The sequence below is a fragment of the Prorops nasuta genome, unplaced genomic scaffold (genome assembly GCF_024137725.1).
Source record: "Prorops nasuta isolate Cenicafe-Biocafe unplaced genomic scaffold, Cenicafe_Pnas_1.2 PNAS00018, whole genome shotgun sequence".
NCBI classification, from domain to species: Eukaryota; Metazoa; Arthropoda; class Insecta; order Hymenoptera; family Bethylidae; genus Prorops; species Prorops nasuta.
In genome coordinates this window covers 5,517,741-5,536,111 of record NW_027116815.1, presented here as the reverse complement: position 1 = coordinate 5,536,111, position 18,371 = coordinate 5,517,741, and the positions used below count along the sequence as shown (strand labels likewise).

Here is an 18,371-nt window from a genome sequence, read left to right as displayed (position 1 = left end):
ATTTTCCACACTGTACATACACTGTACAGGAAGTGAACCACATCGAATTAATTTGTCTCCTGTACATTTGTTTATTGGTTAGAAAAATCTATAGAGAGAGAAGATCATAGTAATTTTAATTATAATAATTTACAAGGAAGCTTAAGTAAACAAGAAGTTAGAATGGCACTTGTGTCGGCTAAAACTACTTTTAATCCTCGTAAGTAACAATTAATCTATAAAAAAACGGCGTAAGTCAACCCAATATTCCTGCTGTGTCTATGAACTAAACGGTGCTAATTATTTTGAGATGTGTAAAACAATTCCGTGGCCACCGGCTAGTGTGGACATTTTTCCTTCGTTACAAATACTCAAGAAAATTTATTTTATATAAGAATTGTTCTTTTCAGTTTTCAGACAGACTTTGAAAAATCTTGCACACGGGAAACAAATAAATAATTACGTAAGTACGGAACTGCTTTAGTTTGATTAACAAAATAATTTTGTTTTTAATTTTTTATTTCAAATAAATTAACATTTTGCATTCAGCAACAGACATGTCTAAAGCTAAACCAAATACTTTTACCAATTTTAACTGCAAATCGTTTCTATGCAAAAGAAGTATTCTCCAGACAGAAAGCACATGTTAATGTGGGCACAATTGGTCATGTAGATCATGGTAAAACCACATTAACAGCTGCCATAACAAAAGGTATTAATATAATTTATAATTGCCCGTTAGTTTTTCAACTATTCATAAAAAAAATGCTAATTTACAGTTTTAGCTGAAAAGAAATTGGCAAAGCTGAAAAAGTACAATGAAATAGACAATGCTCCTGAGGAAAAAGCCCGTGGTATCACTATAAATGTAGCTCATGTTGAATATGAAACGGACAAGAGGCATTATTCACATACAGACTGCCCAGGGCACGCTGATTATATTAAAAATATGATTACTGGGACAGCTCAAATGGATGGTGCCATTCTTGTAGTAGCAGCTACAGATGGTACGATGCCCCAAACGAGGGAACATTTAATTCTTGCAAAACAAATTGGAGTTAAACATCTTGTAGTGTTTATTAACAAGGTATAGTACTTTGTGTCACTTTTTCATCCATAAATTAAACTGAGAAAAGTTAAAGTTTTTAATTTTAGGTTGATGCAGCTGATAAAGAAATGATAGAGTTGGTAGAAATGGAGATCAGAGAGCTATTGTCTGAGCTAGGATTCGATGGTGAAAACATTCCTTTTATCTCTGGCAGTGCTCTTTGTGCATTGGAAGGCAAAGATCCAGAAGTAGGAGCTTTGTCTATTTCAAAGCTCCTTGAGGCTGTAGATACATATATTCCTACTCCAGAGCGTGATCTTACCAAACCTTTTTTCATGCCAATCGAAGGTGTATACTCCATTCCTGGTAGGGGAACTGTGGTCACTGGCAAATTGGAGCGTGGAATTTTGAAGAAGGGAAACGAGTGCGAGATCGTAGGATATAACAAAAACTTTAAGTCCACTGTAACAGGAGTTGAGATGTTCCATAAAACCCTGGAGGAGGCTCATGCTGGAGACCAGCTTGGTGCATTGGTGAGAGGATTGAAAAGAGAGGAATTGAAGCGTGGAATGGTCTTAGCAAAGCCAGGAACAGTTAAAGCATTGGATCATTTTAATTCTCAAGTTTATGTTTTAACTGCTGAAGAAGGTGGAAATAAAAAACCACTTGCTAGTTACATGCAAATGCAAATGTTCTGTAAAACTTTTGACATGACGATAGAAATCAAAGTAATGAATAAATCCATGGCTATGCCTGGTGAAGATGCTACGTAAGTATCTGTTAGTATAAATAGCTGAAACATGATTTAAATAATTATTTCATTAAATTTGATGTAGATTGGAGCTGAAACTTCTAAAGCCTATGGTTCTTGAATCTGGTATGCGTTTTACTCTTAGGGATGGAAAGCTCACCAGAGCTACAGGTGTCATTACAGAAGTTATGAAGAATCTATCGGAGCAGGAGCGAATGGGTTTACTGGCGACCAGAAAAGAAAAATTAAAAAGAATTGAGAAAGAAGAAAATTGATAACTTAATTTTTAATATAGAGTACAACAAATTATTTTAAGAGTAGAGTATTAAGAAATATGCTTGTTCTCTGCTCTAATTTCAGCTTCTACCTTAATGATTTTATTGTCTCTGAAGTAATTTACAAATAATAAAAAAAAAATATTCTATAAGCAGGGTACAAGCTACTTGAAATTTAGTCATGTGAGAATATGCATTTGTTTGAAATACATGCCAACTGGCAATTTTCTAATAAAATCATGTGGAAGTTAGTGTTTAATATTCATTGTTTCTGTAAAAAGTTCTCTACTCCTTAATGACTTCAGGTAAATATTAAATTAAGCCATAAAAATAGTTCAATGCTGATTTATTAAACTCGTTACATTAACAGTATCCATTACAAATAATAATTTGATGAATCGTGTGAATATTACCCTAGCCGATAATAATTTATACAAGTTTTCACAATTTCATTTAATAATTTTTCGAAGTTCAATGTCGTAATTACTCGTTCGACTAAGTTGAGGGGTTCAGCAACTTTAATTATTTATTTTAATAATAAACAGAGACTGAAAGTTATGGGGAGAGGAAAAAACATTTGAAGTTAAATAAATCATACATTCATTTTTGCTTATAAAAATAGTAAATAGTCCTTGTATCATAGACAAACAACTGGCTACGGTGTATGATTTCAATTGAAATATTTGTTTTAAACTGTTTGAAACATACTATTGGAGGAAAAAGACCTTTTTTAGAATGATTATAAACCCACATTTACCTCTATCTAATACCTGATATTTATTCTTTTACATGTTTGCATTTCAGCTTTTCTCTAATTCTTATCTCTACCTTAATGTTCCTTTATTTGTTTTCATTTGTACAGGGTGGTACGAAATTCTGATTAGTTATTCAGAGACCTCTAAATAGATACTCCAAAACAAGATTTTCCCAAGATGCATATTATTCACTTGTTGAATTGATTGACTTGACTTGCCCAAGACTTAATAAATAGTGTTTATGATACGCCAATTTCACAAACCCTTGCCACAATCACGCAAATTAATTACATTCATATCAAAACTGAAGATAACCGAACTTGTCAAAAGGATATTAAAATTTAGCTGATTCCAGTGAGTTAGTCTACCATGCAGAGATTACTGCTAAATTTCAATACCCATGACATATAAATATCAAACATTCACACATGGACGCATATCATCTGAAACTAAACTCCCATTGGCATTAAGATAGAATTAAATCTGTAATTATGAAAATTAAGCAGTACATTTATTAATATGCAAAGATTATTTTTTATTGAAGAGAGGATCTTGTGGAATAGAAAAATGTTATCATACTTTATGCAAAAAGAACTTGCACAGGCCTTGTCCCTGTTTAATCCAAAATTAAAGTAAAACAAACTAAAGGTCTTCGTCATCCTCAGGGAGAGCAGTTTCTTGGGCTTCTTTGAGATCTTTTTCAATTTGTTGCTGCCACTGGGGATCCATTGTGACTTCTGGTGGAAGAAGAGCTGGCATAGCAACAAACTCCAAATTAGGATCTCCAATCAGTTTACGTGCCAACCATAGGAAAGGCTTCTCAAAGTTGTAGTTACTCTTTGCACTAATATCATAGTACTGAAAATAAATAAATTATCAGTAATATATTCTATTCAACTTTTGACAGCTAGCTGATATTTATCTTACAGCATAATCAGATTAGAGGGACAGAAAATGTCATCATTGGAAAATTAAGATACTTGAATCATCATTTTTTCAGTTGGCTCAATAAACTTATTAACTTATCTAAATTTTCTCAAATCACCTGTAAATTTTTCTTCCTATGGAATACGATGCTCTTGGCCTTAACCTTTCTGTCCTTGATGTCAACTTTATTGCCACAAAGTACAATAGGAATGCTTTCGCAAACTCTGACTAAATCTCTATGCCAGTTTGGAACATTTTTATAGGTAACACGAGACGTGACATCAAACATGATTACTGCGCATTGTCCTTGAATGTAGTAACCATCACGAAGTCCCCCAAACTTTTCCTGACCAGCTGTATCCCAAACATTGAATCTAATTGGACCACGATTTGTGTGAAAAATAAGTGGATGCACTTCGACACCCAAAGTAGCAACATATTTCTTCTCAAACTCTCCAGTTAAATGGCGCTTTACAAAGGTTGTCTTGCCAGTACCACCATCTCCAACCAGCACGCATTTGAAAGTGGGCATATCAGGTTCCAAAGCCATGGCGTTGAGATTCAAAGTTTAAAAATTGTTATCTAAAGACGAAAAATAGTATCAATATATCAGAATACTCAAACATTAGTATTTCACAATTCTGATCATTTTCATTACTGATTTTTACAACTTAATAATGATTGTTATAAGTTTCCCGCCTTTTCTCGAAATTTCACGAAAATCACGAAGAAAGTATGATTTTTATACAAAAGTATTAGGAAATTACTGGAAATTTTACTGGTGATTCATTAAAAACGACAAATTTAATCCAATGAAGTATAGAAAACGAAGGTACAATAGTGAAAAAAAGAAAAAAACATTGATCAATGATGAAAAAATTGTAATGCAATGACAAATTATAGTGAAAAATGTCGAATTAAATGAAATTTTGTACAAAGCCGGTAATTTTTATCGTGCGCAAAACGTGACATAATTCTTTTAGTAAAGAATGGCGACGAAATATGGATAATAAGTAATAGGAGAAAGGGGAAAATTCTTGTAAACTATACCGAGAAACAAAAATTATAACGATTTAAAGGGTATTATCTAAAATAACGTGATGGAAATTATTTGTTCCGATCCAAAAGCCAACATAACTCATCGTGGAGAATGGCGACGAATGTTACAGTGGAAAAAACTGAGGAAAACGTGACAATTCTAGGACGAATGAGAATAAAGTCGAATTACCAGATTTCGAGATTGATTTCTAAAAATTCTTCGTCAAAATCGGAGAAAATCAACTAAATCGTAATGAAAGTTCCCGGGAAGAATTGAGGTACGTGAAAATGAGCGATAAAACTTACCAGTGGCACAGTCGCTTAGGCTCACAATGGCGTTCCTTCGAACCAACAACCTCCGGCTCTTTCAGCCAACGTTTAATTTTCACTAATTCAGAAAAACTATATTCAAAATTTAGTTTACAAATTTTTCAAAAATTTCGCGTGAATTTTTGTGTAATTTGTAAAACAAAACTTTGAAAGATTGCAAAGATTAAACAAATTCTAGTATCTTTGGAAATTCTTTCAGAGCGATCGACCTGACATCTGAGATCCTCCACGTTTAGAATTTTCTCATAATCTCATATCATCCGAATTTACGATACAGAGAAAACCAAAGGAAAACAACTATACTTTTTTCTAATAAAAATTTATTTATTGTCAATTCCAGTTTTAGTCTTTACATTAGAGTTTACACACATATGAATGGATAAAAAGAGCTTGCGCGCTACAGATACACACATACATATATTTATAAATTAATAGCTGAGGCGCTGTTCTCCTTATTGAAAGAATTTCGGACGAAAATTGCAGGTAGTTGAATTTCATTTAGTCGTATATATATTTATATCATCTGGAGACCCAACCCAGCTTGCCGCTATAAGTATATCATAATATTAAAACGGTAACAATAGAAATTTTTTGTTAATTAAATGGCTTGCTTAAAATATAGCACTGTTCTAGCAGATGAGCATTAGTAATAAAGTACTAAATTATCTATTTATAGATATAATTTAAATTATAGATTCAATCAACGAAACTGACGGCGATCATGGTGTGGAAGTCTGATGGATCTGACCATTGACCAATCAGGTGGGCACAACCAGTATACTATACTTTTTGAACACTATTTGAATTTATATACATATATGTATATATATGTAATATTATTTTCAGAAAGTCCTAAAGGTGCATTTGTTATTTTAAATATATGTTGTCTTATACCTATATATAATAATTGATACCATTCTGCATCGTATATTGGTGGTAAAGCAATAAAATTATAAAATATTCAAATATTACAACAGGAAAAACATTCCGGAAAAAGAGAATATACATGAGAGCAGCCCATAATGAAGGTGAATTACTAAGAAAACGTTTAATTTTCGTATTTACTTTTTATATAAACGTCAGAGAATTTTGTTTTGTTTTTATTTATATATTTCTTCAGATCGAAGTAATAATTATAGGTTTGTTTGCAGTGGTGGGCGAGGGATCTTCGGGATTGGTCTACGTTCCTGGCCGATGTTGACGTCACTAGCGCACGCGCAGTGAAGCGGGACGGCACTGCAGAAGCAGGAGAGTTCGCGAGTGTATCGATTTTACGATCGTGTCTCTCGTGACCAGTGCGTCCGTTTCCTTTAGTTTTTAGTCGCTGTTCTCGGTGTTGTACATGGATAATTTTGTGAATGGGATTACTCGCTAGGCGTCACTCTCCGTTCCCCGGCTGACTCTAAAAGTGATCGTCACCAAGCCAAAAAATGACCAAGGATAGATTAGCAGCCCTAGTCGCGGTGAGTTACCATTTTACATTCTTCCAAGTGGCCCTCTTAAGCAACAGTCTCTCCAATCATTCAAGCACGAAAGAGGCGAAAGAATTTTCATCTCAAAAATGAACCCGCGAAAGACAATGTCCTGCCATAAGTTTTAAAAGTAGATCAGTAAGCATCGCTGCGTTTTCAACAACTTTTAGAGAGCTGGCAGGGCCAGAAAGAACGTCTGTAGATTGACAGTTATCAATCAACCGGTAAAAGTTAAGCCACAAAGGCGTTTCCACTGTCAATGCCGATAAGCTTTCATATTTTCCAATGAAAACGCAATTTCTACTTGACAGGACGGACCTGTTCAAGTCTTACCTCTGACAGGTGTTCCTCACGACACAATGGGCCCCTTTTGCCATTACGTCACTTCCAGGGACATTTTCACCGGCAATTCTTTTCGCACTGCCGAGGTTCTTTTTGCTATTTCTCACTGCAGTGTTTCGCCTCGTTACGCACAGGTTAACGAGAATCGATACTCTTGCTCAAATTCTTAACCTCCGTTGCCCTATTAGTCGTTTGAACGACTCTATCCCCTCCCCCGCCCCCTGTCACCCTTCGTTACCATCTTATTTGCTCGCAATTATCCAGCATTTTCACTTTTAAGCCCAAAATCCTCGCATTTTTCGTTTGGATGCTGCGACTATATCTAAATATCTAATTGTACGCGCGGTACATAATTTTCGAGATTAAAAAAAGCGTGTATATATATATATATATATATATATATATATTTACGCGAGGATGCTGCAGTGTGTGGGTCGCCGATGATTCACGATCGTTGATTAGCAACTTCTTGGGATTCCGATGATGCGGATCCTCTACTTTTCAAAATTCAATTCTTTTTTCCAATGATACTTCGTACTTTTATCAAATTTTAGATGCCACTCCTATATTTAGAATATGCCGTCATCTGTTTTTATAAATTGTTTATTTGTTTCTTTTGAATTAGACAGATTCCCATTCGGAAATTTTTAAGGATTATTAAAACATAGAAAAAGATCTGATTAAAATTCGTCTGGATTATACTTTCCAAAGATTTCGTTTTTACGTAAGTCAGAAATAAAATCAATATTTTAAGTTTATTTATTTATTTTTTTTTTTTGAAGATTTTATTTAAAGGACTCTGCACAATGAACTATATAAGTGGTAGAGTTTTAAACATAAGAATATCATATGTTGGCCGAAATTATAAAAGTAATTATTAATGTTTATGAGGAATGAGACTGGTCTAAATTGTTTTTTGAAATGAAAGGCTGATGATTTTGAAAAGAAAAAAAAAAATAATTTTACTTGAGCTATGAGACATTGTTGTGTGACACATTTGACATTTGATCCTTTTGATGCTTGGTTTAGAGTTTTGCCATTTTCTGAGTATGTTTCAGATTATAATAAACACATATTATTCATTCCATAAGTAATAAAACTATTTTCTCGAAGGTTTGCAATGGTGTCATGATCTCCCTGTCGTGTAAAGTGTTATTTCCTTTTTATTGTTTTTATATACTTTGATGAGCCATTGATGGTATATTTACTTTTATTCATTTAATTTATTTACATCCTACATTTGTTATTATGTTATAGTTTATATTTATTTTATGTGTGTTTCAATACTTTCTAATTTTGACTTCCATTTTAATAATTATGCTATACTAATGTACATTGTGTGAAAATATAAGGTACGAGCATGGACTATTAGCATTTGTAAAGATGGAACTGTATGGTAAGGGCAGGCTCAGTTTTGAAAAATGAAAAAAAAAACAGCTTTACAGTTATTTTACTTACAAGTAAATCTATTCAAGTGGCACACTAGTTTAAGAAAGCTTTTAGCATTTTTACCCTAGGTCAAAGTAAGAGAAACACATTTTGTTTATGTTTGCTCAGTTAGTGTTTGAGAAGACAAGAAGTAAAGGACCGATAAAAAAATTTTAGAAAATTTGATAATTTCCAAAAGTTATATATTATATTATAGTTAAATGTTAAGGTAATCGTTACAAAATAAATGTTCAACAAATCTGTATAAAACAATGTTATTTGATGATAAAGTAGATGAGGTGAAAATTTAGGATGAAAAAATTGAAAGAAGCAGATACTTATTGTTTTAAAACTTTGCTTTGTTGATAAATTTCAATTTTTTCAAAAGTAGTTGGTGAAATTTGCAATTTTATAAAAAGATATATGTATATAACCTTTTCTCTGGAGTGAATTAAATTTGATATAAAATAGGCTCTACAAATTTCATATTTATTGAGATAATCCTAAAAAAGTTGAGTGAATTAAACTGAAAGAATTACATTAAAAATAAGTGGTTGGTTAAAAAAATTCTAAACAGTCGTATTTTTGCTTGAATTTCGACTTTTCGAATGGCTCCCCATCATTGACATTACTGTGTAGTACATTGATATGTTTATAAACAAAAATTGTCGAAACTTAGGAAAATATTTAAGCTTAAAAGCAGAGTGAATAGTGACATTACAGAGTGGCTCTATGTGAAACCTTGGTTAGAAAAGAATAATGTAATTTTTGAAGAGCTGTTTCAATTGAACAATGGTTTAATGATTCTCAGAGAAATATCTTTCCGGTAAAACAGTGAAATTGTCAAATAATTCATTTCATTTGTGAGAAGCTAGATTTCAGGTGTGAAACAGCTCTGCAATGTGTCATAGAATATGCCTTCCATGTGTTAAACAACTAATGACTTCACTTAAATTATTATTACATATATGCGCGCTCTATAACTAAAATGTATGGGATCTTTGATACGTAAAATTTAATTAAACAGAGAAAAGATTATATTCTTCTTTTTTTTAAAGTCCCATATTTAACAAAGTATTTTAGAAAAAATCAGTTTAAAGGGAAAGACGCGTGTTTTCTGATTTTTTCCTAATAAAATTTTAATCTGGATAGTTCCTAATGAAATACTATTGTTTTTTGGGGCTCGGTTAAAATTTTATTTTTTCAACTACCACCCTATTAAATATACATTAAAAACGGTAAAACTTTTGTCAGAAATTATTTTAATATCTTTTGCTGTCTCCGTAGTATGAGAAAGATAAAAGATGAGATTTTATTTAGAAAGGATTTCATCCCTTTAAAGCAGCCCTTTGGGCACTTACAAATAAACACGTGTCTCTTATTTTGCCCTGCACTCTGAAATAATAAAAGCTTTCTTAAATCGGTGTATATACAACTTGGTTAGGTTTATTGTTTAGTTTGCTGTCGTATAACGCAATATAAAATTTATTTACGTTGTTTTACACCGAAATCTAAACATGGTCACAGCTGGTTTTAGGAATGATTCTGCTTGGTCTGGAACATGAAGGAATTTCTAACGCGTAAAGCGAGGGGATAATTATTATTAGTCATTAAGTCATCGGGCAAAATAATGATGAAATTGTGACGTCACTCGTCTAGTCAGATACTCTAGCAGGATGGATATACTCTTGATAAATATTCAGGACATATCGTATCATTATTTCGTCAAAGTGATAGGATTGCCTGTATCCAAAGAAAATCTGAAAAATGGACAAAAATGGAGATTGCTGAGAAATAAAAAATTGATTAATAAACGTCAAACATAAAACTTGCTAAATTAAAATTTGAGAAACACATTATATTTTCTTTTTTAGATAATTTGAAAATTGAATCTTTAATATGTGGACAAAAGGATTTTTATGAAAACACTTTACTATATTTTATAAAAATTTGATCTAATTGTTATTGAAAGTTTATTTCGAAAACCGTTCTCGCCTTTGTTTTATTCCAAAGTCGGCCCTTTTTTATCCGTGTACCGAGTAATAAATATCGAGTGCCTTTTCAAGCGAACCTTATTTCAGCAATAACTTTTCATTTTTTAGAGTATCGAAAAAATTCCAAGGAAACAGAGAAATATATCAATAGTATCTCGCAAGTTTTTATTAGTTGTTACTTCTTTTTTAACGCAATAAGGTTATTGAAGATCGAAAAAATACTAAAAACATCGTTAACGACAATAAGAGTCGAATATAGTATTAGAATGAATTTGTCGATAAAGTGAAACGAGTCAGTTTAAAGGGACACACAAAAGACACTCCTCGAATAAACTCAATGGCGTTATTTGAGAAATTCTAATGTCGACGGATTAACGAACACACGAAAATACCATCGTGCGAGTCAACATAAAACGAGCGAATCTGTTAACGAAGAACGTTAGCTAGTTACATTTAAACCGAGCGAACCAGAGCTCTGACAATTTCCCTGAATTTGTGGGGCTTTATTTACCTTTTTTCTTGTTCTCTCACTGTTTTTGCTTGGGGGGAGGGGGGGGGGGGAGGTCGCGCAATATTCATTGAACGTATTTCATTGTTCCGTGAAAGAAATTTCATTCGTGTTAACAGATTCAGGCAATTCAATAGAGCGTTATAATCCATGTAACTGAATAATTTTATTTCATCCGTGAAATTCAATCAAACTCCATGCGATTCGTTTAACACAACATGTTTAATTAAAGACCACTCGTCAGTTGTACTTGTAGTACAAGAGAAATAGTAAAGATGCCGCAGTAATATTATTGTGCGAGGAGAATTTCATGAATTGCGTAGGATTTTTAGAAAGCTCACGATTGCTTCTCGATGGTAGTACTAGTAATAATGATAATAGTGATTAATCGACAAGCAGTCATAGAGATATACAGGGTGGACACTTTGAATATATAGAGGATCTGCCTGTCAGATGAAACGACCATTCGGATCATGGACTTGAAATTCCCTTTATTTTTCCAACTAGATAAAAAATGAATAAATTTCTTGTATAAGATTTTTCTGAGTGGAAATCGAGAAAGGCGCTTCTTGAGAAAAAGGTCTTGTTAAACAGAATTTTATGTCGATGGCATGGGTCGTTTTATCTGGCGAGGACCCTATATATGTAAGTAATCTGGATTGTCTCTTCTAAGGTCAAGCTAGATAGAAGAGGAGAAAATGTCAAAGAGAAGTTTTTCTTTTTTGTTATTCAGGGGGAAATGAGACGTTGCCATTGGTTTGACGAGCTCGAAAGGTCGCTTCAAAGTCATTTGGACTATTTTTTTCTTTTTCAGAAAAATTCCCCGTTCTGCGTAGCGCATTATTGTAGTTTATTTTGAGAATCTTTCGAAAACTCTCTTTTGATATACGGATATTCGTTTAATGCAGTTGTTTACGAAATATTTTCAATTGAATTTTGCATTTAGGTATTCGCTTTGGCTAAATTAGCGTGCGCGTATGGTCGATCCGAGGTTATTTGTTCAGAGGTCATTGTAACTGTAAACATTTACCGAAATGATTTTTTTAAATAATCATTGACACGTTCTTTCAAAATTGTTTTTCTTTCTGTTGATAAATGAACAAATCGATTCGATGAACTAATAAAGTATATTTTTACAGTTAAAGTGACTGCTGACAAAAAAAAACAAAATCAATGTTTACTGGGCGAATGATTTTTTAAAGAAGACATATTAAATAAAAAAAAAATAGATTTTGGTTCAGTTTAGTGTGGTTATGTCCCTAACTAGAATTATGTAACTGTTATGCAAGCAAAAATAATAAAATTGTATCGGTTGAAACAAAGATGCTGAAAAAATACAAGTTTTTCGAGGTAAAAAAAATAGTAGATATTAAAATTTTCAAATAATTCTTCTGTATATCGTTTACAAAATTTAATAAGGATCTGTTGATCTGTTTCGGAGAAAACGTATCAACAGCTTATGGATACAACTGGCTTTGAACAAAATGCGCTTAAAGTGCGCGCGTACTTTTATAAATCAGTAAAGCCAGGAACACACTGAAAAAATACTAAAAAATACATAGTTGGGTAGCGTGGATCCTTGACAAAATTTCCAGCACATTTTTCAAATAATTTTCTGTCAAACTCCATGAAAAAAAAAAAACAGTTTTTATTTTATATTGACATAATGACAGAAATCCTTAATAGTTCTTAATTTTTTACAGGCCCAGTCCGACGAAGATGACGTGGCGGATGAAGTTTCCGTCAACGTCGGCGGGCCGGACGATTTCATGACGGAGTTCTTTGCTGAGGTGAGTTCATTTTGTTTAAACAATCGTCAAATATTTATATTTACCAACTAAAAATTGCTACTGAAATATTTCTAAAACCAAACAATAACTTGTGTAACATTTTGGAAAAATAAAAAACCAACGATAATAAAAAAAATAATTTTAATTGTATTTAAAGTTTTACAATAAAAAAATCTAAAGGTTATTTCACTTGACGTGCTTACATACACGCGCACTCTCTTGCAAATAAACAAAATTGATGAGGAGGTTTGTTTCTCCCACGATCATTACGGAAAATTGCGTGGCTAATAATAGCAGTCCCTTTGTGAAAAAATCAGCATTGGTGCAAGACAAGATACGAGAATGATGGTTGTATGAAAAAACTGATCGATTCTCTCGTCTCTTGTTCTTGATTCAAAAAGATTCGCGCGTGTGTGTGTGTGTGTGTAAAAGGATCTGTCCAATGAAGAGAACGAAGAGACCGAGTTGTAAAACGAGGAATCATCGAATAACCGAATTAATTTTACCAAAACTTTATTCCAGGTGGAGGAGATTCGTGAGATGATAGACAGGATCCAGGCGAATGTCGAGGATGTAAAGAAAAAGCACAGCGCCATCCTGTCGGCGCCACAAACGGACGAGAGTGAGTCGGGATTCTTTCTTAATTTACACCGACCGTCAATTTATGGCCCATCGTAAAAATTCCACTCCTCGCATAAGCCAAATTTCGTTGCGCAATATCTCAAAGGCCAATAAAGCAACGAAGTACACCACGCTGAGTGACTCGATAGTTTTTACGAGACGTCGCCATCGCCACCGCCACCACCACCACCACCACCACACGAACCCATTATTAATCTCTAAAACTGTTTTGTTTAAAACAAAACAAAAAAAAAGGAACAACGAGTTTCTCAGTATTTATTTTTTGGAAGTATTATAAATCCCAGAATTCCGATATTGCTTGATATGTGGGGGGCTGTGATACGGGGAGGATGAGGGAAATAGGGATGATGAGGAGGAGGATGAAGAGGAGGAGGATGAAGAAAACAATGTTATTCTCTATGTTATTGAATAGTACGTATAGATAGAGGAAGGAGGAGGTAAGTTAGTTTTATAATAGGGTTTTCTCCCGAAGAAAGACGTTCCAACATTGAGCTATCGATTCTTAAGTTGAGGGGGGGGGGTGGCTTCTAAGGTTCTGACGATGATCCTCCGAGATGCCGAACGTGCCACCAGCTGAATTCAATAGCGGCCACTGGGACACTGAAGAGTGCAAGAGCTTTAAGGGGAATCATCGGTGCTCGAGATGGAGCTCTCATTTCTTTTATTACATCCTTCATTCTGATATTCCAGCAAAAAACAGCTCTTTAATAATCGTTCCCGAATTCTCCCGGATCCGTAACTCGCAACATCGGAAGCATAAAGTCCCACTTCGAAACTTGGTGTATATGAAAAAAGTTGTACGAGGACTGGGATAGGAATTTCCCGTTTTTGATCGATGGGAATTTTAGAAAAAGACTCTTTCATCAGCATCGGTAACGCAAGGTCCACAAGAAGATTCTCCTAAATCTTGGAAAATTCGTTTCGCCTTTCGATCACACTCCCTCAACTCTTTCCTCTTGATTCAACGGTGTTTAATTCCGGCGAATCTTCTGGAGGAGGAATAACGTGAGGATCCAGGGTGAGAAGACCGGAAGTGGTAACGGGATACGGAGGCAGTTTGGCCTGATTTTGGGAATTTCCTAACGAGAGCGGATTCACGAGTGAAAAATCTTTTTTCGACGATGCCTCTTAGGTTGAAAAGCTTGTGGGTGAAGTGAGAAAGAGAGAGGGTGCGTGACTGTTGGCGAGAAGACGAAAAGTAGGTGATCACTAATCGTCCTTGCCCTGGTTGTCATTGTAGCAAGCAGCAGCAGTACTGCTTCTACATGCTTCCCTCCTTTTTTATCTCCCTCAACACTCAACACCTCGCTCCAATCTCTGCGCATTCTAATAGTACTACACTACTACATATAGACATACACACTTTTACCTTTTCATTCCTTCTCTCTCTCTCTCTCTCTCTCTCTCTCCAGCCGATCCGCCAGTATCCTCCAAGCTTATACAGCTACATGTCACAAAGCTGCTTCAGCTTTTCCCCTTGTTGCTCGTCTTGCGCAATTAACTTAATTATTCCTATTATTTTCCTCTTTTACTTGGAATTCTTTCTCTGTGATTTTTTCTTCCATTTCCCACACAACTGTACTCGAAGAGACGTGCACGAGAAGAAAATCTAATAGCCTCGTGCACCTTCGCGGATACACTGTAGTTTTCCATGCTTGCTTTAAATTCTTAAATCACTGCTGGAAGTTGTCACTTGGCAGAAATTATTTCTTTTATACTTTGTTCTTCTCGAATCATTTAATCTTTCAACGGCGCGTCCTTTCCCAAGTTTCTCGAATTTCCCTACACTCCAGAATCTTCCAAGACAGCTGTTGTTTTTTGTAAAAGGTAACTAAAAACTATTGAAAATTTCAATTGCCATTAGAATTTTGATGGTATAAAAAAGATATTAAGATATTAATACAAACACAGTAGCTATTGGTACACTCGTGCAATGATAATTTTCTAAAATTTGTATCAAACTAATCATGGGTATAAGACTAAAGATGAAAATATTGTCTCTGATCAGATCGACCCAACTCTTATCCTCGTCTTCTCCCTCGACAAAAGCTACAATTTTCCTTCCTCCATTTCTCGCTTCGAAATAACAAACTACAACGACTGATTATATACGAATCTCGTCCCAGTATCCAATCAGGTCGATTCCTTTAATTTTCTTAGGCTATATTTCCCTACATTCTTCGTTGAGCTAAAATCCTTAAATACGAAACTCGCGTTTGATTTTAATTACCGCGCGCGCTAAGTATTTCCGTGTAATTTTATTGCTCATCCATTTGTTTTGAGACTCCCGCATAGAAGAGGATTTTCGTGTCTGTGTCGCGGTACTGCGGAGGAAATGGCGAGCAGGCAGCAGGATGTAACGTTAGTCGCAAAAAGCCATTTCCGCCGCAACCCAATTAATCGGAGGACTTGAACAAAATTGTCTCTATTGGCTCTTTGCTCGATATTTATCGGGTTTTCGATCGCTCGTAATCGGACGCTGGCCAACTGTTGCTGATGCTGATGCTGCGGCTTCCTGGTGTTTCCGGTTTGGCCGATACCTAAAATTCAACCTTTTCGACGGTTTCTTCAAAAATCGATCGACATCCGCCCACGGAAGATGTTGCGTAACTTCTTTCTCGCTTTTTATCACTCGTTCAATTGGTTTACGCGCTTCGCCATAGACGCTGGATGAACTTTAACGCGAAGGAAGAATAATCTTGGTTGAAGAAGGAATTAGCGTCCGGACTGTGGATGGAAAGAACAAGGAACGTATATAGTTAGAGCAGATTGGATGCTCCCCTTCGGGAAAGGATGATGGTGGCTGCTGGTAAAAAGACCAGTCCTATTGGCTAAGGTCAAAGTTCAAAGTACCGAGTGATAAACACGCCGCCCCCACTCGATTCCTTTATTATATTCTTTGAGGGGGCGGCACGTAAAACTTGCAACACACGTCCCAACCCCGTGAATCCCCCATGAACCACCGGAAATTGCGAGTCGTTCTAAAAAAAGAATACCTAGACAATCGTTGGTTCATGTCGAACGGAAAATTGTATCTATCGATGATTCGAATCGAGGAACCAGTTGGCACCGAGTAAATATCGAGTAAACGTCTGATTATGAGCGATGAATGTTGCTTAAATCATTGATGATTCAATTAAACTGAGGAATTTTGAGATTTAATTAAGCAGCTAATTATCGTCTCAGCAATAAAACGAATCAATAATCTGGGTGAAAAATTTCATGGGACATTAACAAAATTCTCTGGATAAATCCAAACTCTCAATAAATATATGTCGATCTTCGTAAAAACAAATTTCACTCGATTCGTTATGAACACAATGTCATTTAATCATTCGACTCTGTATTTTCTTTCATCAGCTAATTGGAATGATGAATTTTTGGAAACTTATTGGACTTGTGGTAAAATTGGATTTTTCCTGAGAGGCCTGGAAGTGGGGTGAGGGGGGGGGGGGGTGTTTGGGAATAGAGAAAGGGAGCAGCGAAGAGCAGAATAAAGAAGGAACGTTGTGTGTTCTGGAGTACGGGAGGGGAAGTGGGAAGTAGGTCAGGTGTCCCGTTTAAGGGGGAGGCGGGCCGTTTAGGATTTAACGAAGGTGGTAGTTAGGGTATAAAGGCCTCCGTTGCGTAGCCTCTTACATCTAACTTAACCCTTTTATCGAGAAATTATAGTAAACGTCGAGACTCGTCTGAACATGTCATTCGCTGATCGTCCTTGTTCTTGGCACACTGAAAAACACTTGATTTATTTCTTGCTATAATAATGATGTTTGCGAAATTTTATCAGAATCATTTTCCCACTGTAAAATAAAAATAATAAAGGCTGCAACTAACGTATAAAGGTCCCCGTAGCATAATCTCTTGCATCTACCTTAACTCCTTTATCGAGAAATTATAGTAAACGTCGAGACTCGTCTGAACATACTATTCGCTGATAGTCCTTGTTCTTGGGACACTGAAAAACACTTGATTTATATTTTGCTAATAATGATGTTTGCAAAATTTCATCAGAATCATTTTCCCATGCACTGTGCAATGAAAATTCATATCAGCTAATTTTCCCTTTAACATTCTTTTGCAGTATTTGTTTTATCATTGTGCAATGGTGATGGAGATTCGCCTGTGTGGAACTTGTTTTTTCGATAGGCAGCATAAAAATATCGGTTCTAGCCGGAGATTCTTAATTTAACTCCGGAGAGCATCCACCACTCTAGGAGTTTCCCTTCGAGTCGTTACCCTATCGATCGCTTTATTCTTGCGCCGATAAAGACCCCTCTTCCCCGAAAGACTTTTTCTACTCAACCCGTGCGAATCGTTTAAAAACCCTCCGTCTCCACAATTTTCCCCGATTCCCTAAATTACCAGCAAAGATTTAACAGGGCCAAAGTTTAGTTTTCTCGGTGAGAAATTCTCCGAAAACTGCATTGCATTTTGGTCGAAAGGGAAGCAAACCCGCGACAGGGAAAACATTGAACAGACATCTGTTTTTGGCTGATGTAGGTCTCGGGTCATTCCAGTAGTGTGCCTGTGTGTATGACAGAGGAATTATAATATACAGAAGGACTTAAACATCCCTAACAGCTGAGATATTCAAAACTGGGAAGGATATCAATTATAATTTTAAAAAATGCATCATACAAAACAAACTATAGAAAGAATGAGTTATCCCCCTCTGAAACAACAAATTATGGACAATCTACTGTTACCTTAATTTCTCTCTCTCTCTCTCTCTCTCTCTCTCTATATATATATATATATATATATATAGCTAAAGTATCCACAAAAATCATCAATGTATCCAAGAGAAAATATAGAATATACATTAGAACATTGGACGTTGTGTATCGGATTTCACGGCTCTTCAGCGACCTTGGACATCTCCGGGCTCACCAGGAGGGTGACTGTCTGGCTACTGGACGAGCGAGACTGGTTTCAACATTGGCATCGGAGAGAGCAGACGGTGCGTTCGGTCTGTCGGTCGATCGCTATTCCCGCTCGGATTCTCCTCTATTGATCCCAGCGAGCCGCAACTATACTACAGCCTCTCTCACTCTCCTCCGACGACTAGGAAGCTACCGCGTCTCGATCCGCG

At 35.3% G+C, this 18,371-nt stretch overlaps 3 protein-coding genes across 13 annotated transcripts in view; 2 read left to right on the top strand and 1 right to left on the bottom strand.

Moving 5' to 3' along the window:
• The first annotated feature begins 23 nt into the window (after nucleotides 1-23).
• On the top strand, nucleotides 24-2,314 carry LOC136780166 (elongation factor Tu-like). Its single transcript, XM_066738340.1, has 6 exons — nucleotides 24-199; nucleotides 390-442; nucleotides 529-691; nucleotides 759-1,066; nucleotides 1,135-1,796; nucleotides 1,864-2,314. Exons 1-6 carry the CDS (start codon nucleotides 163-165, stop codon nucleotides 2,051-2,053), a joined length of 1,413 nt encoding a protein of 470 aa, XP_066594437.1. The 5' UTR covers nucleotides 24-162; the 3' UTR covers nucleotides 2,054-2,314.
• A 68-nt stretch (nucleotides 2,315-2,382) lies between these two features.
• Nucleotides 2,383-5,311, bottom strand: Ran (RAN, member RAS oncogene family). Of its 4 annotated transcripts, XR_010823719.1 has the most exons (4): nucleotides 5,080-5,311; nucleotides 3,854-4,317; nucleotides 3,388-3,666; nucleotides 2,383-3,291 (listed from the first exon to the last, which is right to left on the bottom strand). XR_010823719.1 is itself a non-coding variant. In XM_066738341.1 (3 exons), the coding sequence occupies exons 2-3, from the start codon at nucleotides 4,283-4,285 to the stop codon at nucleotides 3,451-3,453; spliced, it is 648 nt and encodes a 215-aa protein (XP_066594438.1). In that variant the 5' UTR covers nucleotides 4,286-4,317; nucleotides 5,080-5,311; the 3' UTR covers nucleotides 2,383-3,450. The 4 variants fall into 4 exon arrangements, 3 of the variants coding, with proteins under 3 accessions (XP_066594438.1, XP_066594439.1, XP_066594440.1); XM_066738341.1 differs by having other exon boundaries at nucleotides 2,383-3,666; XM_066738342.1 differs by having other exon boundaries at nucleotides 2,383-3,666; nucleotides 4,964-5,095.
• Nucleotides 5,312-6,070: 759 nt separating this feature from the next.
• Syx1A (Syntaxin 1A) overlaps nucleotides 6,071-18,371 on the top strand; it is a 42,675-nt gene continuing 30,374 nt past the window's right edge. For 4 of the 8 annotated variants that reach the window (XR_010823746.1, XR_010823744.1, XR_010823745.1 and 1 more), the window contains exons 1-3: nucleotides 6,072-6,566; nucleotides 12,551-12,637; nucleotides 13,160-13,259. Coding sequence is in view for 4 of the 8 variants with exons in the window: in XM_066738565.1 (XP_066594662.1) it covers nucleotides 6,534-6,566; nucleotides 12,551-12,637; nucleotides 13,160-13,259 (220 nt within the window). In the remaining 4 variants the exon portion in view is untranslated. Of the gene's footprint in view, nucleotides 6,567-12,550; nucleotides 12,638-13,159; nucleotides 13,260-18,371 lie in introns of all 8 variants that reach the window. The other 4 variants (XM_066738563.1, XM_066738566.1, XM_066738565.1 and 1 more) reach the window with 3 other exon arrangements.